Genomic DNA, 19962 nt, shown 5'->3' on the forward strand with positions numbered 1-19962 from the left:
TAAAATATAATGTTTTATATGTTCATGAAATTTCATCATTTTCTTCCAGTGAAGAATTTTGTTCATTTGTTATGTGGATTAATTTTAAGCATCATGTTTGATGGACATGGGTCAACATCCACATAACATTTAATGTTTTATATGTTCATGAAATTTCACCATTTTCTTCCAGTGAAGAATTTTGTTCATTTGTTATGTGGATTAATTTTAAGCATCATGTGTGGTGTATATGAATCCGTTCAACATTTAATATCTTTGTGGAATTTCACAATTTTCTTTCGGTAAAGAGTTGATTCGTAACGAGGATAAATTTTAAGCATCGTTTATAGTGAAACCGATCGAGACGGACTTCCGAGGCATGTAGTTTTAGAAAAGAACAAATTAGGCGGAGGTGGCCATCTGCTCCCTCGAAAGCAGCGGAGCACCATCTATCACATAAAGGATCCCAATAAACCCCAAACTACCCACATCCTTCTCGTTATCCCCAAACACTCCCCTAGAAAATAGCTTATAACACATTCATAACGCATATGGACCATCCCCCCAATAATATTCCGCTCGAATATGAGCATAGGCAGCCACAGTTGACCCCATAGTGGTTTCGTTCCGAATGGGTGCACGGATCGAAATTAAAACGCGCGTTTCGGAAACGTTATTACACATCTTGCTATTAATAATCCAAATTGCACCCTAACTGAATCAACTATCAACAAATTCGTCTCTAACTTCTATCTAAATTCCTTTATTAAATAATATTACACATTTTGCTATTAATAATCCAAATTTCACCCTAATTGAATCAACCACCAACTAATTCTCCAACTTTTACCTAAATTCCTTTATTAAATAATATTACACATCTTGCTATTAATAATCCAAATTTCGCCCTAATTGAATCAACCACCAACTAATTCTCCAACTTTTACCTAAATTCCTTTATTAAATAATAGTAAACATAAGTGCCCATTGGCCCAAAATTTCATGATCCCACATCTCCACATCCCTATATTCCTAGTTTGCATAATAATCCTCATCGTTCCACAAAAAGCTTGCTAACGAACGAACTTCGATCGCAAATCGTTAACGGAAGGAAGGTAAAGGATCAATCGGTCACCAAATTCACGAAGTTAATGCCTGCCGTCCGACTCTGAACCTATTTCCGATATCGCGAACGAGTCGGGTCAGAAAATTCATCGGACAAAACGACGTACTTGAGTGACGTGCGATTCGATCGCAGTCGTTAATAAATACCGCGCGAATGCGTCCAATGCTAAAAGCTGCCCTCCGCTTCGATCCACCTCTCTCTTTTCCTGTCTTTATCCACGACGCGCCTTCTCGTCGGTTTCTTCACCTTTTCGCAGCCTGGCCGTTCCGTTTAGTCGGTTCGGTGGTTAAATCCTGACATAGCCTGCCCCTTTCTCTTCCTCCGCTTCCTTTCTTCGTCGTTCCTCGATCTTTGCCGATCTTCCTTCACCTGACTCTTTGTTTCGGAATTGCTTCTTTTTCCTTCGTGGTCGCGGTGTCTGGCTCTCGTTTCAAGATTCGCGGATCTTAACTCGAAATGGGGAACGGGATACCTCGCCTGATATTTCAGATGCTCGTGGGATTTGTCTTGTAACGAAATTTGTACGATAATTGATATGGATATTTCTTTGTTTTTCAATCTTTCGCGGGTAATATGTATCGCGTGGTGATACGTTTAGCGAACGAATTAAATTACAGCGCCTAGAATTACCGGGTGGAACTACAGCGCATGAAATGCCGGCGGGCAGAAGTATAGCGTGGTATTTCAGCGCGGGGGATTATGGCGCGTAGAATTTCAGAGCGTGAAAGTACGATGTGTAGAACTATGATATGTAGAATTACAGTGTGTGATATTGCAGTGGGTGGAATTGTAACTCGTGGAATTACGGCGTGAGGGATTGCAGCGCGTGGACTTACATCGCGTGGAATTGTAGTGCGTCGAATTTTAGAGCGTGGAACTACAGCGAATAGAATTGCAGCGCGTGGAATTCCAACATATGGAATTGTGGTGCGTAGAATTATAGCGCATGGAATTACAGTGCGTCGAATTACAATTCGTGGATCTGCAGCACGTGGAATTATAGCGCGTGGAACTACAGCGCATGGAATTATAACGTGTGGAATTACAGCGCGTGAAATTATAGCGCATGGACGTCCAATGCGTGGAATTACAGCACATGGAGTTACAACGCGTGAAACTGCAATACGTGAAATTTCAGCGCATGGAATTATAACGCGTGGAATTACACCGCGTGGACGTACAACGCGTGGAATTACAGCACATGGAGTTACAACGCGTGGAACTACAATACGTGGAATTTCAGCGCATGGAATTATAACGCGTGGAATTACAACGCGTGAAATTATAGCACATGGACGTACAACGCGTGGAATTATAGCGCGTGGAATCACAGCACATGGAGTTACAGCGCGTGGAACTACAATACGTGGAATTTCAGCGCATGAACTATAACGCGTGGAATTACAACGCGTGAAATTATAGCGCGTGGACGTACAACGCGTGGAATTATAGCGCGTGGAATCACAGCACATGGAGTTACAACGCATGAAACTGCAATACGTGGAATTTCAGCAGACCACTGCCTATAAAATATTAACGCATGCAATTACATCATGCAAAATTACAGCATATAAAATTCAAACTCGTCGAATTCCAGCACACATGATTATATCGTCTAGACCCACATTGCGTAAAATTACACGACAGTCACGCATATTGCCCCAACACGTGACATCAAACAAATAAGTCCATCTTCCCTCGTGAAGGGCAATTTATCGCTGCAGGATCTGTCCATCGATCAATCACACTGATCGGAGGATGTTCCATATTTGGACGCAGCTCCTAATTGACCCCAGTCCTGCACCTGTAGAATCCTTGATCCTGACGCTGGGATGCACACGCTCGTTGAACAACACGCTCGACGACGATGCGCGTGCATACAAATGAGAGCGGAAACAGGCGCGCAAACAAACAGACAAACAAGTCGCATTCAGCTAGCCGCGGATTGTTCCGTGAATTTTGCAGCAGTCATATTCATTTCTGAGATTGGCTTCTTCCAACTTCCCTCTCTCCCTGTCGTTGCATAGGTCTCCTTGGCCGGAGAACGAAACGATTCCATCTATCGGGGACGCGAGAGCTAGCGGAACTTGGAATGAAAGAGAAGGACCGGTCGGTGAAAGGGGAATCCTTAGGGAGAAGAAGGAAGAAAGCGAACGGACGGAGCCGATCGATCGATCCTTCTTGCCAGAAACATTGCCAGCTCGATTCGGCTGCTGAATTCTTCGGGCATATTTTATTTTTAAATTATTGGAAACTTCCCTGGACATCTGGTTATTTTATCTGGTGGGGTACCGACGTCACGCTTGGCGATACTAGAGATGCCGATATCGATTACCGTTACTGTGTCGAAAAGAAAACGAGATTTTAAACAAAGTAGACAGAGTTGCAAAACTTAAACGTTTGACAAGTCGCGAACGACGTATTTAAGTCATGTTGTGTTTCTGACAAACACGTCGATAACTTTTGCAGACAAATTCGATGCAAATAAATTGATCAGCGTCTACGATCACCGGAGGTTGTTTCCATTAGGCGAACATTATCCTGCATCGGGCATCGAATCAGACAGTCGGCGAAAGTGTTGGCTGGTAATTTCACAGTCTGGCAGAGATAAGGTGCCGTGTACGCTTTGATTTTCATCTACTTCGAGGCAGTAACATTGTAAAGCGGCATTGTCTCGAAAGAGTACGATTCGGTCCAGCGATCTTCATCGATAAGCGGCTATCTAAACTGTTACAGAACTATCAAATCGATAGGTCTACGATGGTAGCTCGAGGCAAGTTGGAGGATCATAAAACTCGTGCGTACACTGGAATCTTGACAAACCGAGCTCGAAACGACTTAGCGATAAGAAGAACGCAACAGATAGATGTTCCATCTCGAAAAAGCGGTAAGAGTTCTCGAAACTGCCGCTAAAACCCCTCGAAACGGAGAGAAGCTACGAAATCCAGGAGGAGTGGAGCCAAGTGGGCCCTAGAAGGAGCACCAAGGACAATGAAAGAATTTAAATGAAAAACGAGGACAAAAGTGACCTACCACTCGCTCTTCTCTCCTGATCCTCGACCAGGAAGCTGTCGAGTAGGCGAAAGCACGATGAGTCGAGAGAGCAATCGAAGAGGGAGAGAGAGAGGGTCACGGAGTCGTCGCTCGAGCGGGAAAACGAAGAAGGTAGCCACAGGGTGCAAGCACTCGAGCGAAGATCAGGGGGGTGGAAGATAAAATTTCGAGGCGAAACGCGCACTTTCGCGCTAACGAGCGAGATGCGACACTGGGAGAAGAAAAAAGCGGAAAAAAAAGATGGACCGGTGCGATCTGGCAAGTAGGTAGCCAACGAGGATTGGTCGAACTCGCGAAAAAGGGTTGGATTTTCGAGAGAGTAGCGCGGCGTAAAGGGTGGAGCGCTCGAGGACGCTCGAGGACGCTCGAGCGTGTAGCAGCATCGCGTGTGCTACGCGATCTGGAGTGGTAGGGGAGCACAAGGGGTGGAAGAGGGGTTGGTACCGGCAGAGAAAAGGGAAAATGGAGGGGGTACACGCGGTCGAACGCTCGGCTCAGCTCGGCTCGGCTTTTCTCCGCTCGAGTGTACTTCTCTCTCGACGACGAGGAACACGCGAGGAACGCACCAGGAGCCAGCTCGTTTCCCACAAGCTTGCCTCGAAAGCTTGTTAGCGAGATTCGCCATTTTTTTCCAACAACCCCTCTCCCTCTTTCGCTTTACCCTCCTACTCCAACCCCCTTCACCCTACTTCTTCCTCGGCACGTACCCTCTTGTACACCGCCTCCGTTCTACCGTGGCCCCCTTTTTTTCGCCGAGATCCTCGACAAAAGCTCGAACCACGAAAAATCGAGCCACTGCTAAATCAAGAGCGTACTCCATCTTCTTTTTCTTTCTTTTTCACCGTTCTACTCGGTACCTCGAATCTTTTTGCTGCTCGCGTTACGCCCCAGTTACCGGGATTCGTCGTTCCTCTCGTTAATTTCTCGACCGATCTACGGGGACCGACACAATGCCAGCGAGATGAGAATCGATCGAGAGCCTGCCAAACGAGACGAAGAAAGGGACAAATAGGGCGAGCAACTCCGAGAAGAGGTACCGCACCAAAAATAAGAAGGGAGGACTGATTCACCCGACCCCTTTTCTATTCCACAATTTCTTTATTTATTCCGATGTCGCATCTATAATCAGACCATCTTTAATTAATTATAGTTCCATCGACACTATCATTAAGATGTTAAAGATAACAAGGCCGGTCGAAGTAGAACATCTTCCGTGTTCAAACTTCAAATCCAACCAAAGAAATAATTTCAACACCTGCACAGTAACTCATAACTCTCCCAAGTACTTATTTTATGGCAAAGACTCGTCAACAGCTTTCTAAATAATTGAAATTTCACCGCGTCTCACGACGTATATCCATTTTCACTGAGCCGTTGAACGCGTTAAATCGTGCCGCAACATAAACGAGCGTTTTCACAGTGCCACCAAAATTATTCTCTCCGTTTCCCGTCCCGTTCTGACATACTCGTGATCGTACCAATTTATTATCAAGACTCCACAAAGGCCGTCGAGAAGAATAGCGAGGAACAAGCACATTCGTCAGACAAATTGACCATTTCCATATGTCGGACTGGCCCCTATAGGTGGCTAGTCGAGCATGCATATAAGCTATATAGGTAGCAGCCCATTACGCGGTGCGTAGACTCGTATGGGGTGGCCCTTTTTTCACGGCAAGGTGATTTCCGTTCGGTTCGGTTCGTTCTTCTGACTCACGGATCGAATATTGAGGAGGTGCAAGGACGAACTGCATAACGAAGGAAACGATTTTTTATGAGAGGATCGGTGCTTGTAATATTCTATTGAAATATATTTATTTTTACATGTAACGAATTTAACACATATTATAGTCAAATAGGTTTTAACTGTATTTGCACAAGGATTAAACTCTCAACTCAGTACCAATTATAATTTAAACTAAAGATTAATTTATGTTTAATTCAACATTTATTTATTTTAAACCTACCGGCATATAATGTGTACTTAATTTGAAATTAAAAATGAAGTTAAAAAATAAATAAGCAAACGAAACATAAATTAGTACACACATTTATTCTTTATCTTGATGAAAATCAATGCTGATTTCAAGGAATGTATTTTAACAAAATGTGCACTTTATAATAAGAAACTTGTGAAGCGGTCATTTGACTGGTTTGGTAGTTTTAGTGTTAACGTTGCAGCAATAATTTGACTGACCACCGAAAAGGTCATAAGTTAAGGAGTTGTATATTGTACATAATTTTCATTAACGTTGAAGCGATAATTTAATGAAAGATGAAAGTATTAATTTTTCTTTGTTCTCGAAGGTCGCGTAACCTCGAACGAACTGTAGTCCAGCTTAGATATTTCATGGTGGCGAGTTTAGCCATGGTCCGGGTAGGGCGGAGAAAATCGTTGAGAGTCGACAATCCCGCGGCCTGACATAAATTAGTCGTGGCTTAAATCCCGGCCTAATCCATCATAAATAACTCCGTGCAGATGCGTGTGTATGCGGGGATACCGTCCCCTAAATTATTTCGAAAAGATCGCGACCCACGTGCTCTGTATCATCCGTTCCACGCGTGTCTGTATACGAGCGTGTGTAGGTGCACGCGTTGCAGAGGTGCTTAACCACCTGCCAAACGTACCAGGATTCTTTAATCCTCATTGACAATTTGTCTGTCTCTGGATACTTAAACGATTACGTTGGGGGTGGCGATGTTGAAAAATTCCCTCGTGTCAATTCCTATCATGCCGTATATATTCGGTGTTGCCTCTTTTTAATTTGTAGGTGCAATAGGGTTATAGAGAATAGAAAATATTGTCATAGAGTAGAAAGACGAATTTTGTCGGACGAAAAGACGAATTTGAGTTTAGAAATTCCACAATTTATGACTGGTTGTCGAAATATTCCAAGCAGACACAGAACTTCTGGAATTGAAGCTTCGTTAGAAATTAAGATCAGTTTAATAGCACCCTTCATGAAGGCCTCGCGATCCAAGTGTCTCATTATAACGCCAATTAAACAAATCAAAGCCCCTAACTCCCACGGTAACTTGTTTAACAAATTAAAATATGTACGCTCAAATGCTTCGATTCGATATGTTTTGATAGGGTACTCCACTATAAATCACCCTCTCGATCAAAGTTTCATCTTCCATCGAGATTGATGAACCGCGATGAAGATAATCCTCTCATGATCCTGAAAAACCATTCCCTATTCTATTTCAGAGCGCAATGAATCAGATTTTTATAGGTGAACGAGTCCAAGGTATTTTCTTCGTCTCGAACCACTCGAGTTTTTTCAGCCCCACATTCGATCTGACTCGATTACGATAGTCGAAAACGGACCTGTGGTTCCCTTTTCTCTTTCTTTTTCCTTCGAACCGTGGCAGACCCGGTCAGGTAAAAAGTTAGGACCTCTTTCTTGTCCTCCCACCCTTCCAGAGTATTGCTTGCTCACGCGATAAGTAAATATGAATTTTTCCCTGGACGATAGGGCATGCTGTTCTAATATTTTTCTTGGGGAACAGATTGGCTCACGATCTTTACCAAAGGGTCCGAAAGTGTTTCGACGCGGTTTTGGGGCAGTGGAGCAGTAATTTGAATCTGAATTTACTAAATCTTAAATTTTTGAAGTGCAAGATTTACAAAGTTCAAAATCTTCGAATTCCCAAATCTGCAAATTGTAAAATCTTCAAACCTCCAAATCCTTAAACCTTCAAATTACTTAAATTCCCAAATCTGCAAATCCTAAAATCTTCAAACCCCCAAATCCTCAAACCTTCAAATTACTCAAAGTACCACTACTCTCAAATCCTTAAATCTTCACATCCTCAAATTCCTAAATCTGCAAATTGTAAAATCTTCAAACCTCCAAATCCTCAAATCTTCAAATTACTTAAATTCCCAAATCTGCAAATCCTGAAATCTTCAAACCCCCAAATCCTCAAACCTTCAAATTACTCAAAGTACCGCTATCCTCAAATTCTCAAATCTTTACATCCCCAAATTCTCTAAACTTCCAAACCTTGCAGTCCCCAATTTCCAAACCTTGAATTCCTAAAATTCCCAAATATTCAAATTCCTAATTCTCCAAATTACCAAACAGCCAAATCCCCAAACAGTAAAATTAAAAAATTAAAAGAAGAATGACAAAAGTCTTGGAATAAACGTATAGGTGGGAGTAAGGCATATCGATTTGTATTCATCAAGAAACACGAGCAATAGTTTGTTAATACTCGCTTACAAGTGTAATTGCACGATACATCAGGCTGGAAAGGAATCGCTTCAGTGATCGTACACGAAATGGCAGGCATTAATTATTACCGTGTACGTTGTACAGCTTTCATCGTAAAAAAGAAAGAAACAGGGCTAATAAGCAAATAGGACCGAGCAAAATAATTGTACGTCGTACGTGAAAGATTATCGTTTATCCCTAAAGCGCAGGGAAAATAAATCTGCCTGTTAATATTTATGGACGAGTGTGCAGTTCGACTGCGTCCATTCTTTTCTTTACTTTTCCTTTTTCTACCCTTTACGTCACGCTCTTTTACACCTTCTCCCTTTCTCTCCTTCTCGTGCGACAGACCTTGCATGTTCTAAACCACCATTTGCATTTCGACAATTTGTGAACTCTTCCATTACCCAACTTTCGAATCTTCAACATTTCAACATTTTTAATTTCAAGGTTTATCAATTTCTTCATTCTTTAGTTTCTGATATTCTCAGGTTTCCTAGTTTCTCTAATTTTGAAGTTTGCTAGTATTTTTTTACGTCCCAATTTCTTGATTTCCTAATTTCCCAATTTCTCGATTCTTGAATCTTCTACTCCCAATTTCCGAACTCGCAGATTTCTCAATTTTCCAATTCCTGGATCACTGAATCTTTCGTTCCAATTTTCGAGCTCCCAGATTCCTCAATTTCCAAATTCCTGAATCCTCAAATCCTCCAATTCCCAAACTTCTCAATCCTCGAATCTTCCACTTCCCAAACTTCCCAATTTCCAAACTCCGCAGAATTCCCATTGAAACTTCGTCGAAAACTAAGCAGAAGTATTTTCTATCCGAAAGCGCGTAAAAAGCAGAGAGAATGGTGGGTCTTGTAGCAGCTATCTGGCCAAGAACAAGCCGGATCGGGTACGAAATTGAACATGAATAGAGAAAAGGAGCATGGCGGCGACAACGACTTGACTCTGCACCAGCGTTCCCCTGTCCAACGCGAGCCGCCCCGTGTCCCTTGTATTATTCAGGTGGCCATTATTGGACCCCTTGGTCCGGTTGTGCGACACACGCTCGCCCCGCGGGACAAACGCAATCGCATCTGCTCGGAATGAGAGGTTCTGGCCGGGAAGGGTGGGTGGATTCTACTCTCGGCTAGCCGCGTAGCTATCGGCAAGCCGGCGAAAAGGAAAGAGGAAGGCGCGCGAGGCCGTTTAACCCCTCGCAAGCCAGTTTGGATCTAGTTACTTAAGTTCGGCGGAGCTGCTGCAAATAAAAGGAGGAGAAACGTAATTTATGGCCAACGGGACGCGGGTCTAAGGGGTGAGACTTGCCCGGGACGAAACAGACGCTGGAATAAAAATGAAACGGCTCTGGTCGCCCAATGAAGGAGAACGAACAACAACGTAAACCGGAGATATATGGGGAAATACACGGTATTGCCTGTTTCAGAGCTTCGAGAAGAACGACCTTGTATTTTCTCGATCGCGCGATTTAGTTTATCCTTCAAAGTTGGTGTCGATGACTCGGGTTTCAAATATTTATCGTTGATGGCGTTTTATTGGTACATAGGGGATTGTCTATACATAGAAAGTTGTAGATACTGTTTGGAGAACGTGTTTGCGGTCCGAACAGGAGATATTGGCACGACGGCGAACCGACTCGGAGAAACAGGAGGGTGGAGAAGAGGGTAGTCGAAGAAAGGAGAGCGTACGAGAAGACACCGTGGACCCTGAGTGATCTATGGCCGAAGATAAACCACGCGTTCAACAAGTGTGCTTCGCCAATAGCCTGTTCTATAGTCGGACTCGAGCGACGCGACACTTTGTGCGCGAATTTTTCCACAATTTATGGTAACGTCGTCCTCGAACCAAAATGGTAATTCTGCACTGATCGCAGATTTATGGACCTCGAATTATAATCTTCCTCGTCATTCTACATGCATTAAATTTTGTTGCGGTCAAGTTTTTACTACGTAAATATTTGTTATACTCCATATTCTCCATCACCATGCATATTCGAACTTAAATTTCAGAGCCTAATAAAATCTTACTTCGTCCAATCAATACCGGCAATAACGAACGAAATTTAACGGTCAGTACAATTTACGGAACGACTTGAATTTTGCATCGGCCGCGATAACGAGCGTAATTAAATAATTTCGAGGTTGAAAATTCCACGGAACACGGCGTTTCGACCAAACAACATAACGTAATTAAAAGTTCCGTGTGCTACTAGCCTCGATAAACTCGTTCGTTCCTAAGTCAATACACACGTGCGCGAGGAGCGTGTACACGAGCCCTGCCCGCCCCTGGCTCTTCCCATCCAGGAACTTGCGTAGCCGAGCAGGTTAATTACGCGCCGAAAAGTGCGTTCTTACAGAAATAATTAGCCGGGGGTGTGCGCGTGCAAACAACAAGAACCCGTTGGAACGAGAAAAACAGGGGAACCGGGCATTGTTGCGCCATAATAACGGCGGAAAATTCCGGCCGAATAATGGGTCGACGACCAGCGAACAGGCGAGCAAGCAAGCGAGCAAGCAGCAGGTCGTTCCTTCCGCGCAAATTCTCTTCTCGATGTTCGGTTTTGCGCGCGGATATTACGGAATATAATCGTGGCAAGGGGATCACTTTTTTTCTTTTTACCCCTACTAATATAAATCGAGGCGGGTTTGATTTCGACGGACTATTTTCAAATAATTCGATATGTGAATTTGATAACCTCTTTCTATCACATGTTTTAGTAAGGGTTATTCTGAACTGAGTGGTTTTGTATTAGGTTAATTTGTATTAGGTTAGCTTCATTTTCAGGGTGTTCAGACGAGTTCAAAGAAGAATTTGAGTAACAAATAATTCATCGATTGTGATCGATATAAATTTGTTTACGCTATTTCAAAATGATCTGCTTCATCGAACAAGTATAACAATATACATTCCGTAAGTAGTTTTTTCTCAATACCTATCTAGAATGACAAATAGTCACCGCAATAAATACGCTGCCACATTTGTCCCCGGTACGGAATGCTCTATTTAGCATATACTTTGCATAACTCAAAATGTTATATAATAAACGTCGTAGTTAAAAAACGAGAAATACATATTTCAAGTTTCTATCGGTGGTATAAAATGAGGAAAGCTATCAAGATTTTTCCAGCTCCAGTTTACAGCATTTTCTCCGATAATCTTGCGAATTCGATCTTTTCCACGAAGAATCAGCCCCTTCCGTCTCGGTGTCGATCGACGGCGGCCACCCCGCGTACGGGGACGAGGAGAAAGGCCAGGTAGCCGGCAAGGTAGCCGGTAGTAGCGCAATTTTCGCCGATTTTTTGCTTCGGCGAACGAGTCCTGCGGCGTCGTTAAGAGAATGGATCCCGTCGCGGTTTACGCGGCAACCAAAAGGAAATTACGAATCGCTGAAACGACGTGTGGCGTCACGTGTGACGGCGACGTGCCGTCGCGTACGCACGCCTAATGGACTTTCTCTCCTTCTTTCCTTCTTCGTCTCCTCTTTCTTCCTCTTCCTCCTCTTTCTGGCTTCGACATCTTCGAGGGTGTTGCACAAACGAGTTTTACGCAAAACTTGTTTTCCCAGCCTTCAGTGAAATCCGACAGTCAACACGGTCATTGATTCCTCGTTCTTTCTCCCCCGTTTAACCCTTATTCCTAGCGACGTGTATATGCGTCGACCCGAGATCCAAGAGTTAAGGTGGCGGTCGATAACATCGGACGATATACCTTTACATCGAAATTCCATTTGTAATTCTTTCGTTAGGTCTGACGTATATATACGTCATGTAAATCAAACGCTTAAATCACATCTATAACATCGAACAGTCGATGTTGTCGATAGACAAGCATGTCTAAAATTGAAAGTCCATACGTAATTCTTTAATTGTTCAGATTAACATCGATTCCATTTGTAATTCTTCCGTTATGCGTGACGTACATATACGTCATGTAAATCAAACGCTTAAATCACATCTATAACAATGAACAATTGATGCTATAGATAGACAATCGTGTCTAAAATTGAAAGTCCATACGTAATTCTTTAATTGTTCAAAGTAACATCGATTCCATTTGTAATTCTTCCGTTACGCGTGACGTACATATACGTCATGGAAGCGAAACGCTTAAATCACATCTAGAACATCGAACAATCGATGTTGTACATAGACAATCGTGTCTAAAATTGAAAGTCCATACGTAATTCTTTAATTGTTCAAAGTAACATCGATTCCATTTGTAATTCTTTCCTTTCGCGTGTCGTATATATACGTCATGTAAATCAAACGCTTAAATCACATCTATAACATCGAACAATCGATGTTGTACATAAACAGTCGTGTCTAAAATTGAAATTTTATACGTAATTCTTTAATTGTTCAGAGTAATATCGATTGAGTCAAACAATAGACAAATCGAACATAGAAATTTCAGTCGTAATTGTTCTCCGGCGACGTTGAAAATGGAGTTCCTGTCGATAGGACTTGAAGTTCAATGATGGCTCGAACCGCAATCGCCTTAAAAAACTGAAATTTCGATCCGCAGGAGCCGAGTGGTAGCCGAAGGAAAAGTCCGAGGCTCGAGCCGGGAACAAAAGGAGGAAGGATGACTCGGTCGGAGGATAAACAGGAAGAGCAGAAGAGCGAGAGATCGGCATTGTAAACGTAACCGAAGTACAAAACTATGCAGCGAGGTCTGCCGGATCCTAAGGAGGAGAAAAGAGCGAACGGAATAATGGTTCGCACATAATGAGAGGAGCGAGTTTGAGACGGGAAGAGTGGGCGACACCGTGGCGGGAGAGAGAGAAAAGCCGGGAGACGAATCGTAGCTGCAGTCAAGGACAAAAAGAGATAGAAAGACGATGGCGGGAGGAGAGGTATAAGAAGAAGAAGAAGAAAGTGAAGGAAAGAAAAAGAAAAAAAGAAAATGAGAGAGTATGTCGTATAGGCCGAAGCAGCCTCTTCGTTATGACAATATATCTGAGCCCCGAAGGAAACATTGCCCGGAGAAGTCCTGAAGGCATGCTCCGAAAGCTTGCGGCGGTCTCCTTTGTCGGAGATTCTTCGAGCGCGAAGAAGAAGAAGAAGAAGAAGAAGAAGAAGAAGAAGCCGCGCGTGGTCGAGGCCAATGCCTGCTTCTCCACGTAAAAACGAGAGGTGCGCTAAACAAAACAGGATGCGCTATTAAGTTTTTGTCCTGTCCCGTGTTCCAGAACACCTCGGCTAGAATTCTGCTAGCTGGCTCGTTACTTCGGTTAGTCATCGATGTATCGCGATACGTTTTATCGCGTGATCAACGACGCGATCTTAATTGCCTTTCGAGCTGGAACTCGCGGTTCGATTCGAACCAGTCGGTCTCGTAAAAGACCAGCAGGAAAATGAAGATAGCACGCGGAGATCCGTATCGTTTTTGTCCGAACCGCGTCAAAGCTCCCACATGTATTGTACCCTCGGAGCGTTGCCTTAACCGGTATGTAATTTCTGCGCTGACTTACGGCCACGAGGAGAAAGCGAACGGTGCAACTTTTTCTATCCGGCATCGATGAATCCGCGAACCGTACGTTTCTTTCTACTATTCTAGGTTAGGTTAGATCACTGATGGACTGATCAACTCGCTGGAAGCTTTACGGTACATGTCCGGTCAGTTGACGCGCGAATCAATGGAATCCGCATTCCTTTCGACTACCAACTCATCACACGCTAGTAGTTTTTACGAGATTTACAGGAAACCTAGGTCTTGGAGATTAGGTAATCCCAGATACTCTCATAATCCTTCGACTTCCGAAGGGAATAATTTACTGCCGTTATTTATGTCTGAACCGATCACCGATTCGCGTAGCCCAATATGGCGCCAGAAGTCTACCTCCCGCATCACGAATCAGAAAATTTCCGCTTCTTCGAAGCTTATTCATCAAACGGCAAATCCAAACGGTTTTATCAGATCATGGCGAAGTAAATGTCCGCCATATTCCGCGGACGACCATAGCATCCACTTCCATTAGGTTTACTCCAAGGGCAGAGGAGAACGTCCGCGAGGGAACCTACCGTTATCGGCAATACTCTCTACTTTTACGAGATGGGAAACTCGTATATATGTTTCGGTACTTTTTATGCCAGCCTTGTAAAAAATATTACGATCTGGGGTAGATGGGTGGATGACACACGGCGTGGTAAACGCGTTTCATATTGAAACGTCGCGTCGAGTCTATAAAGCGATCCTACGCCGCGAGAAACACGTAACATGGGGTCGTTCGACTTTATCCCGCCATTGAATCTCGTAAGGACGGGTATAGTTCAGGGGTCTGAAACGTTGCGAGCCAATTTGTCGATGTAAGGGTACGTTTTCACGTGACACTAGAAGTCGTGACATTACATCCTTTGATTTTCTTTCATTCGAGATCCAGTAGCATGACAATGCAGCTTCCTATTTTCGTGAGGACCAAACGATAAATTCGGTGCCCTGACAAGTCACCGAAAATTAGTTACATTTTCGTGTTGTGACTCTAATAGGTTTTTCACATCACAGAAGTTGTCTGTACCATAGTGACAGTGAGTGTCATGACTGTCGACAAGATCAGAATGATTCTAGTGACCTTAGATTTTATCTCTGATAAATTTCTGCCGCCGAAGAAATCATTAAACGTCAGAATTTCCTGTCACGTGCGAACGAGCCCTAAAACTCCCTGCCGCGATCCGAATCGGATCTATAGAAACCCTCTCCGCCGTTTGCGGAATTACGACCATGGGTTAAAGCAAAAGATCCTCTCGTGTCCATAGGCGAACTTACGACGATCAAGGCAGTCGAGCGTGGCGGAATAAAAGCTCACGAAATAAAGCAACGACCTCCTCCGCGAAGGGGAACGACAAGATCGATGTACGCGAGTTGACCGCCGGCATTAAGGTAGAACGGAACTGTCTTCTTCGCTGCTCGTCAGCCGTTAATACGAATTTTAATCGCTCGTCGTAAAGGGGGCCGCGCGTGTAAACGCAACGCGTCGACGACGCGGATTCGCGCGTTAGGCAATAAAGGCTCTCCTTTGCTAAATGTTGCCGTGGACCGATATGCCCGCTGTCGTCTTATCTTCCTCCCCCGCTTTGTTCCTACGCCGCACTAAAAACTCAATGGTTTACGACACACCGTTCCTTCGGCCCCTTTATGGTGATCGTGACGACTGAAAAGACAGGGCCGATATCCCTGCTGATATCGCGTTTTCGCCGAGCGAACCCTCCACCGGCGGATTTAGACGCAACGAGCCTCTTTAGCGTCAAACTGGTTTGTTTAATGACCCCACGCTTACTTCTTTTTGCCATACCGTTATCCGTGCCGCATCGACATACTTATAACAGTACAGCGACGCATTATAAATCGCGTGTATGCCTTAAGATTACTTACGAGTAACTACACTGCCGAGTATGTTAGGTTACCCTAGGGGAAACGCTGATTTAAGGGGTAGAACCGCCACTCGCGTGCAAGCGTTTACTCGGACAAACTTTATTGTCCGTCGAATATGAAAATATGGAGGGTAAGTTAAACATTATGCGCGGTAAGTAGTATGGCCCTATTCTCTGTAACAACCCTCTCGTGTTCCTCGGAGCTTTCGAATTCCTCAAAGTTCTTAGTGTACACAGAATCTTGAACCTAGGTTTCCAAACTCGCTATAGTTCCAAAACACTTCGTTCCCTTTTAGGTTAGTCTAAGTTTCCAAAGTTCGAATCCCCAGAAGTCATAGTGTACCTAGAGACCCTACGCTTCTAGGATCCTTAAAAATCTGTAGGATACCCAGAACCACTAGAGCTCGTAGAGCTTACAGAGTGCTTAGAGTTCATGGAGTCCTTAAGAATCTTAGAAGCTTCTCAGAAGCTCTCGGAGTACCTCTAGGATCTCTAGAGTCCATAGAACTTGTAGCCTGCGACACCTGCTTAATCCTTTCCATCGCGAAACAGTATAATTTAAAAAAGGTGTTTAATTCTTCGTTAAGTCCCAGCATCCATTCGGAGGTACAGTAGCAGGCGAATGTTCGTGGGAAAAAAAGCGTGGCTGATAACGCATTAAGAAGGATTCGCGTTGAAAAATGGTCCGAAGGTGGAACAACGAGGCGGACACCAAAATGGCGGTGGAGGGAGGATGGAGGACGTCGAGCAAGAAAGCCAACAACGATTTGTCCGTTAAGCAAGGCTAACAGGCGCGACTTAACGTGAATTATTAAGCGTTTGCAGTTCGCGCGTCGCGTGCTCTCCTCCTTGAGCAAGATAAAACGACGGACGAAGAGGCCGAGAGCGTATATATACCGGAAGGCTGTGCCGCCAGCGGGGCCGATTAATCGCCCGGGAACCAGTTTGTCGGAAATAAAATCTGCCCGGTGGAATCGTGCTTGACCATAGGGACGTCAACGTGCCGGCACGGCGGCCTTCTCATTTTAAAAGCGTGGATCGTGAAGGGCCGCGTCTACATCGCCGCACCGTCCGGTGCCATCCTCTGGCCGCCGCGCCGCGTCGTATCATCGCTATCATCGGGGCTTCCCGATCGTGCGTGCCACTCGCGTGTCCGATCGAAGCGGATTTATTCGTCTATAAGGCACTTTAGACCGACTAATTTTTACGTTTACCTATTTCCAACCACCAGTTCGGATTGTACGATTTCTTCGCGATCAATAGTGTCAATTTTTAGGTTATCGCGTCGAGGATGCTTGTCCAAGGAGTTATCGAATGAAAATGATGCACCTTCTAAGTTATCGTGCAATCGAATAAGACGCAGATTCATGGAAGCGCGATGAAAAGCGGAGGATAGTTTGCACGACAATACCGATCGACCGGAACGATATATGCGAGCAAAATAAAACGCGACAAAAGAGTAACGGGAGTATCGCTCACACTATCTACGAACAATAGGTGAAACGATCTGTAGAAAATTGTCCTTCAAAGCAAACGTTTCGTCATCATCCTCCGTACGTACGTGCCTTTCTATGTACGGAAACATGATCGTGGCTACACGCTCGCGAATATCTGCTGCGCTTCGCCAATGGTATATTTCAAATGCTAAAATAAACGCTTACGTTGCAAGAACGTACAACGTCGTCGGGCGCATAAAAATGCCGCCATAATCTTATAAGGCTGACGCGTATCAAAGTTGCGTCTCGCAAACTCGATCGGTTAACACGAAACTTTAGCGTTTCTGTTTTTTTCTTCTGTCTTTCCGTCTCTTTCCTTCAAATGTTCTTACACGATCTTGCAAAACAACGTCCTGCCATAAATTCGCGTTCCTGTCTAAACACGTCCTGGACGTTAATCATACCAAACAGGATTATATATTCGAGGCAGGAAAAAAACCTATCTTTCATTAGGGTAATACGTTTCGTATGACCGGCTACGTGATAGTCATGGTACAACGACGATAATTAATTGGCAATTGCACCAAATAAAATTTACATGTTGAAAGCACATGGCCACGATGACGCCGGTTACAGATAACGTTATACATAGTCCGCTGTGATTCGACAAGATTTGTGACGTAACCGTGCGTCGGCCACTTCGACTAAACTCTACAGAAGTTATGGCGAAAAACTCGTATGGCACTGCATTTATTACCGCATCCAGAGTTCTCGATTCATTAAACAAATTCTGCTACTGGATGGACCATTATTGTTAAGTGCACGCTCCTTATTTGGAGTAAGTTGCAAAAGGGTAGTTTGGAGAAAATCTAGAGACGTCCTAGGGAAACCTAAAAGAAATGTAGAACGTAAGGACATAAAAGTTAGCATGAAGTGTTAGAAAAACAGAGAGAATCTAATCTAGAATCTCCCATCATCGTTAAACGCTTTTTCCACGTTAAAACAATGGGTGTTCTTATTCCTACGAAAACTGGAGTTCTGCACGAACGGATATTCTAATCGCGCTAATGTAGATCGTAAGATTACCAGCGACGCGCGAAAACCATGTTCTCGATCGGTGACCGCTACGCGAATTAATGTCTCCCTCTTTTCACCTATCAAAACGAACATTTATCTTTGCGGTCAGCTTTTATGTAACTCGCTACCGGTAAACTTGTTCCTAGCTCTTTCTTCGTTGCTCCTACTTCCACCGTGCAACTGTATAATTTCTAGTAAAAATATCCTAGGTATTCCGAGCAATCAAGATTATCATCTTTCAAAACTAAACGACAGTTTTCTAAACAGCATTCAGGAGTTCGCAAGACGAAATAATCGACTATAATCGTATAGCTTAACTCTTTTTCAATTTCTGGCTGCTAATAAAATTCGTACAATATCGACGACATTCGGTCGACATTTTAATACATCTATTTCTAGTTTGACAGTTAGCAAGATTTACAGGCGTTAACAAGATTTATTCAGCAGCTCGACAAAAGTAACGTTACGGGTTAAAGTAGCAGCCGCACGACAAAAGATTTTCCAAGAAATATTCTTAGCGGCGAAAAAAAGAAGCATCCACTACGGGTTCTTTGTCGAAAACAAGACTTGCATAGACATCGCAATGGTACTGCCACGAATTTCAATTATTCGCGAGCCGCTCGGGCAGCGCCGCGAGTCGAACAAGAAGATCGAACCTCCGAATGGACCGAGAGATCTTATCTGTCTAGTAGACATAAACAATGGTGTTGTAGAAACTCACCACCAGTTGGCCTGCGCGCCGTTTTGCCACGCGACGAGTAGAAACGGTACGAGGAAGAAAGTCGTGACGAGGGGCCGCATTTTTCTCGAGATTCGATGACTCGTTGACTCCTCTAGATCGTTGCTTGAGCTCGATGGAAAAAAAAGGAAAAGAGACAAGGCTGTTTGTCCCTGGTCCGTTTCAGCCACGCATTCTTACGAGCGTCGATATCGATCGAGCATTCGCATCGATAGCCGATCCCCGAGGCTGACAGATCGAGATCGAACGTAGCCCGTTATCTGAACTGATCGCTGTGCCTGACGTACCCGCTCCCAGAGGATGCCTCTTTTTTCTCTCTTTCGATCGCTATTTCTTCTTACATGTTTCCCGTGCCGGATGTATCACTGGTTTCGTGATCGACGCGCGAAATCGCGGCGGCTAAGAGATTCGATCTTTTTCGAGCACTTGTTCTCTCTGCCGCACGCGAACGAGTAGCGCGCTTTTCGAACGGAGCTGCGTTAATCGAATCGAGGAAGCACGAAAAGGGCCAGCAATTCGCGACGTCGTATCACGGGGATAAATCTCTGATGCGAGATTCGAACACGATGCACGGTATCAACGATTAAAGAGAGCTCGTTTTAGAAAAAGCGCAGCTGGGGCGAGCGAGATGCCGCTCCGTGAACGTTCGCGTAGGTACTGTGGCCGGTAGTCACGAGGAAATGGGCAACGGGGTTCTCTCGGTGGGCGGAGCCTTCGGTCACTTGCGCGCACGCGATTGGCTGCCTCACGGGAGAGCCAGCGAGGCTCCACTCGCGTTAATTAAGCATTTCGGCACTCCGTCCTGTCTCGGAGATTCACGCGTACGCTCGCTCGCTCGCGATTCGTTCGTCACACCGTATTTGTTTCCGCGAGTTTCGCCGAACGAGAATGAAAAATAATCGCCAAATGATCCAATTAAATGACCGACCTCTGCGCTCGCGGAATTAAACGGTGGGAA

General features: G+C 44.3%; 1 protein-coding gene across 1 annotated transcript in view; it reads right to left on the bottom strand.

Annotated features, from left to right (window-relative positions):
* Positions 1–19666, bottom strand: part of LOC100874975 (protein Wnt-4) — a 47968-nt gene extending 28302 nt beyond the window's left edge. The window contains exon 1 of the mRNA XM_076530258.1: positions 18987–19666. Coding sequence (XP_076386373.1) covers positions 18987–19066 — 80 coding nt within the window. The 5' untranslated portion in view covers positions 19067–19666. The remainder of the gene's footprint in view (positions 1–18986) is intronic.
* Between the last annotated feature and the right edge of the window lie 296 nt (positions 19667–19962).

This window comes from Megachile rotundata, chromosome 3 (assembly GCF_050947335.1).
Source record: "Megachile rotundata isolate GNS110a chromosome 3, iyMegRotu1, whole genome shotgun sequence".
Taxonomy (NCBI): Eukaryota; Metazoa; Arthropoda; class Insecta; order Hymenoptera; family Megachilidae; genus Megachile; species Megachile rotundata.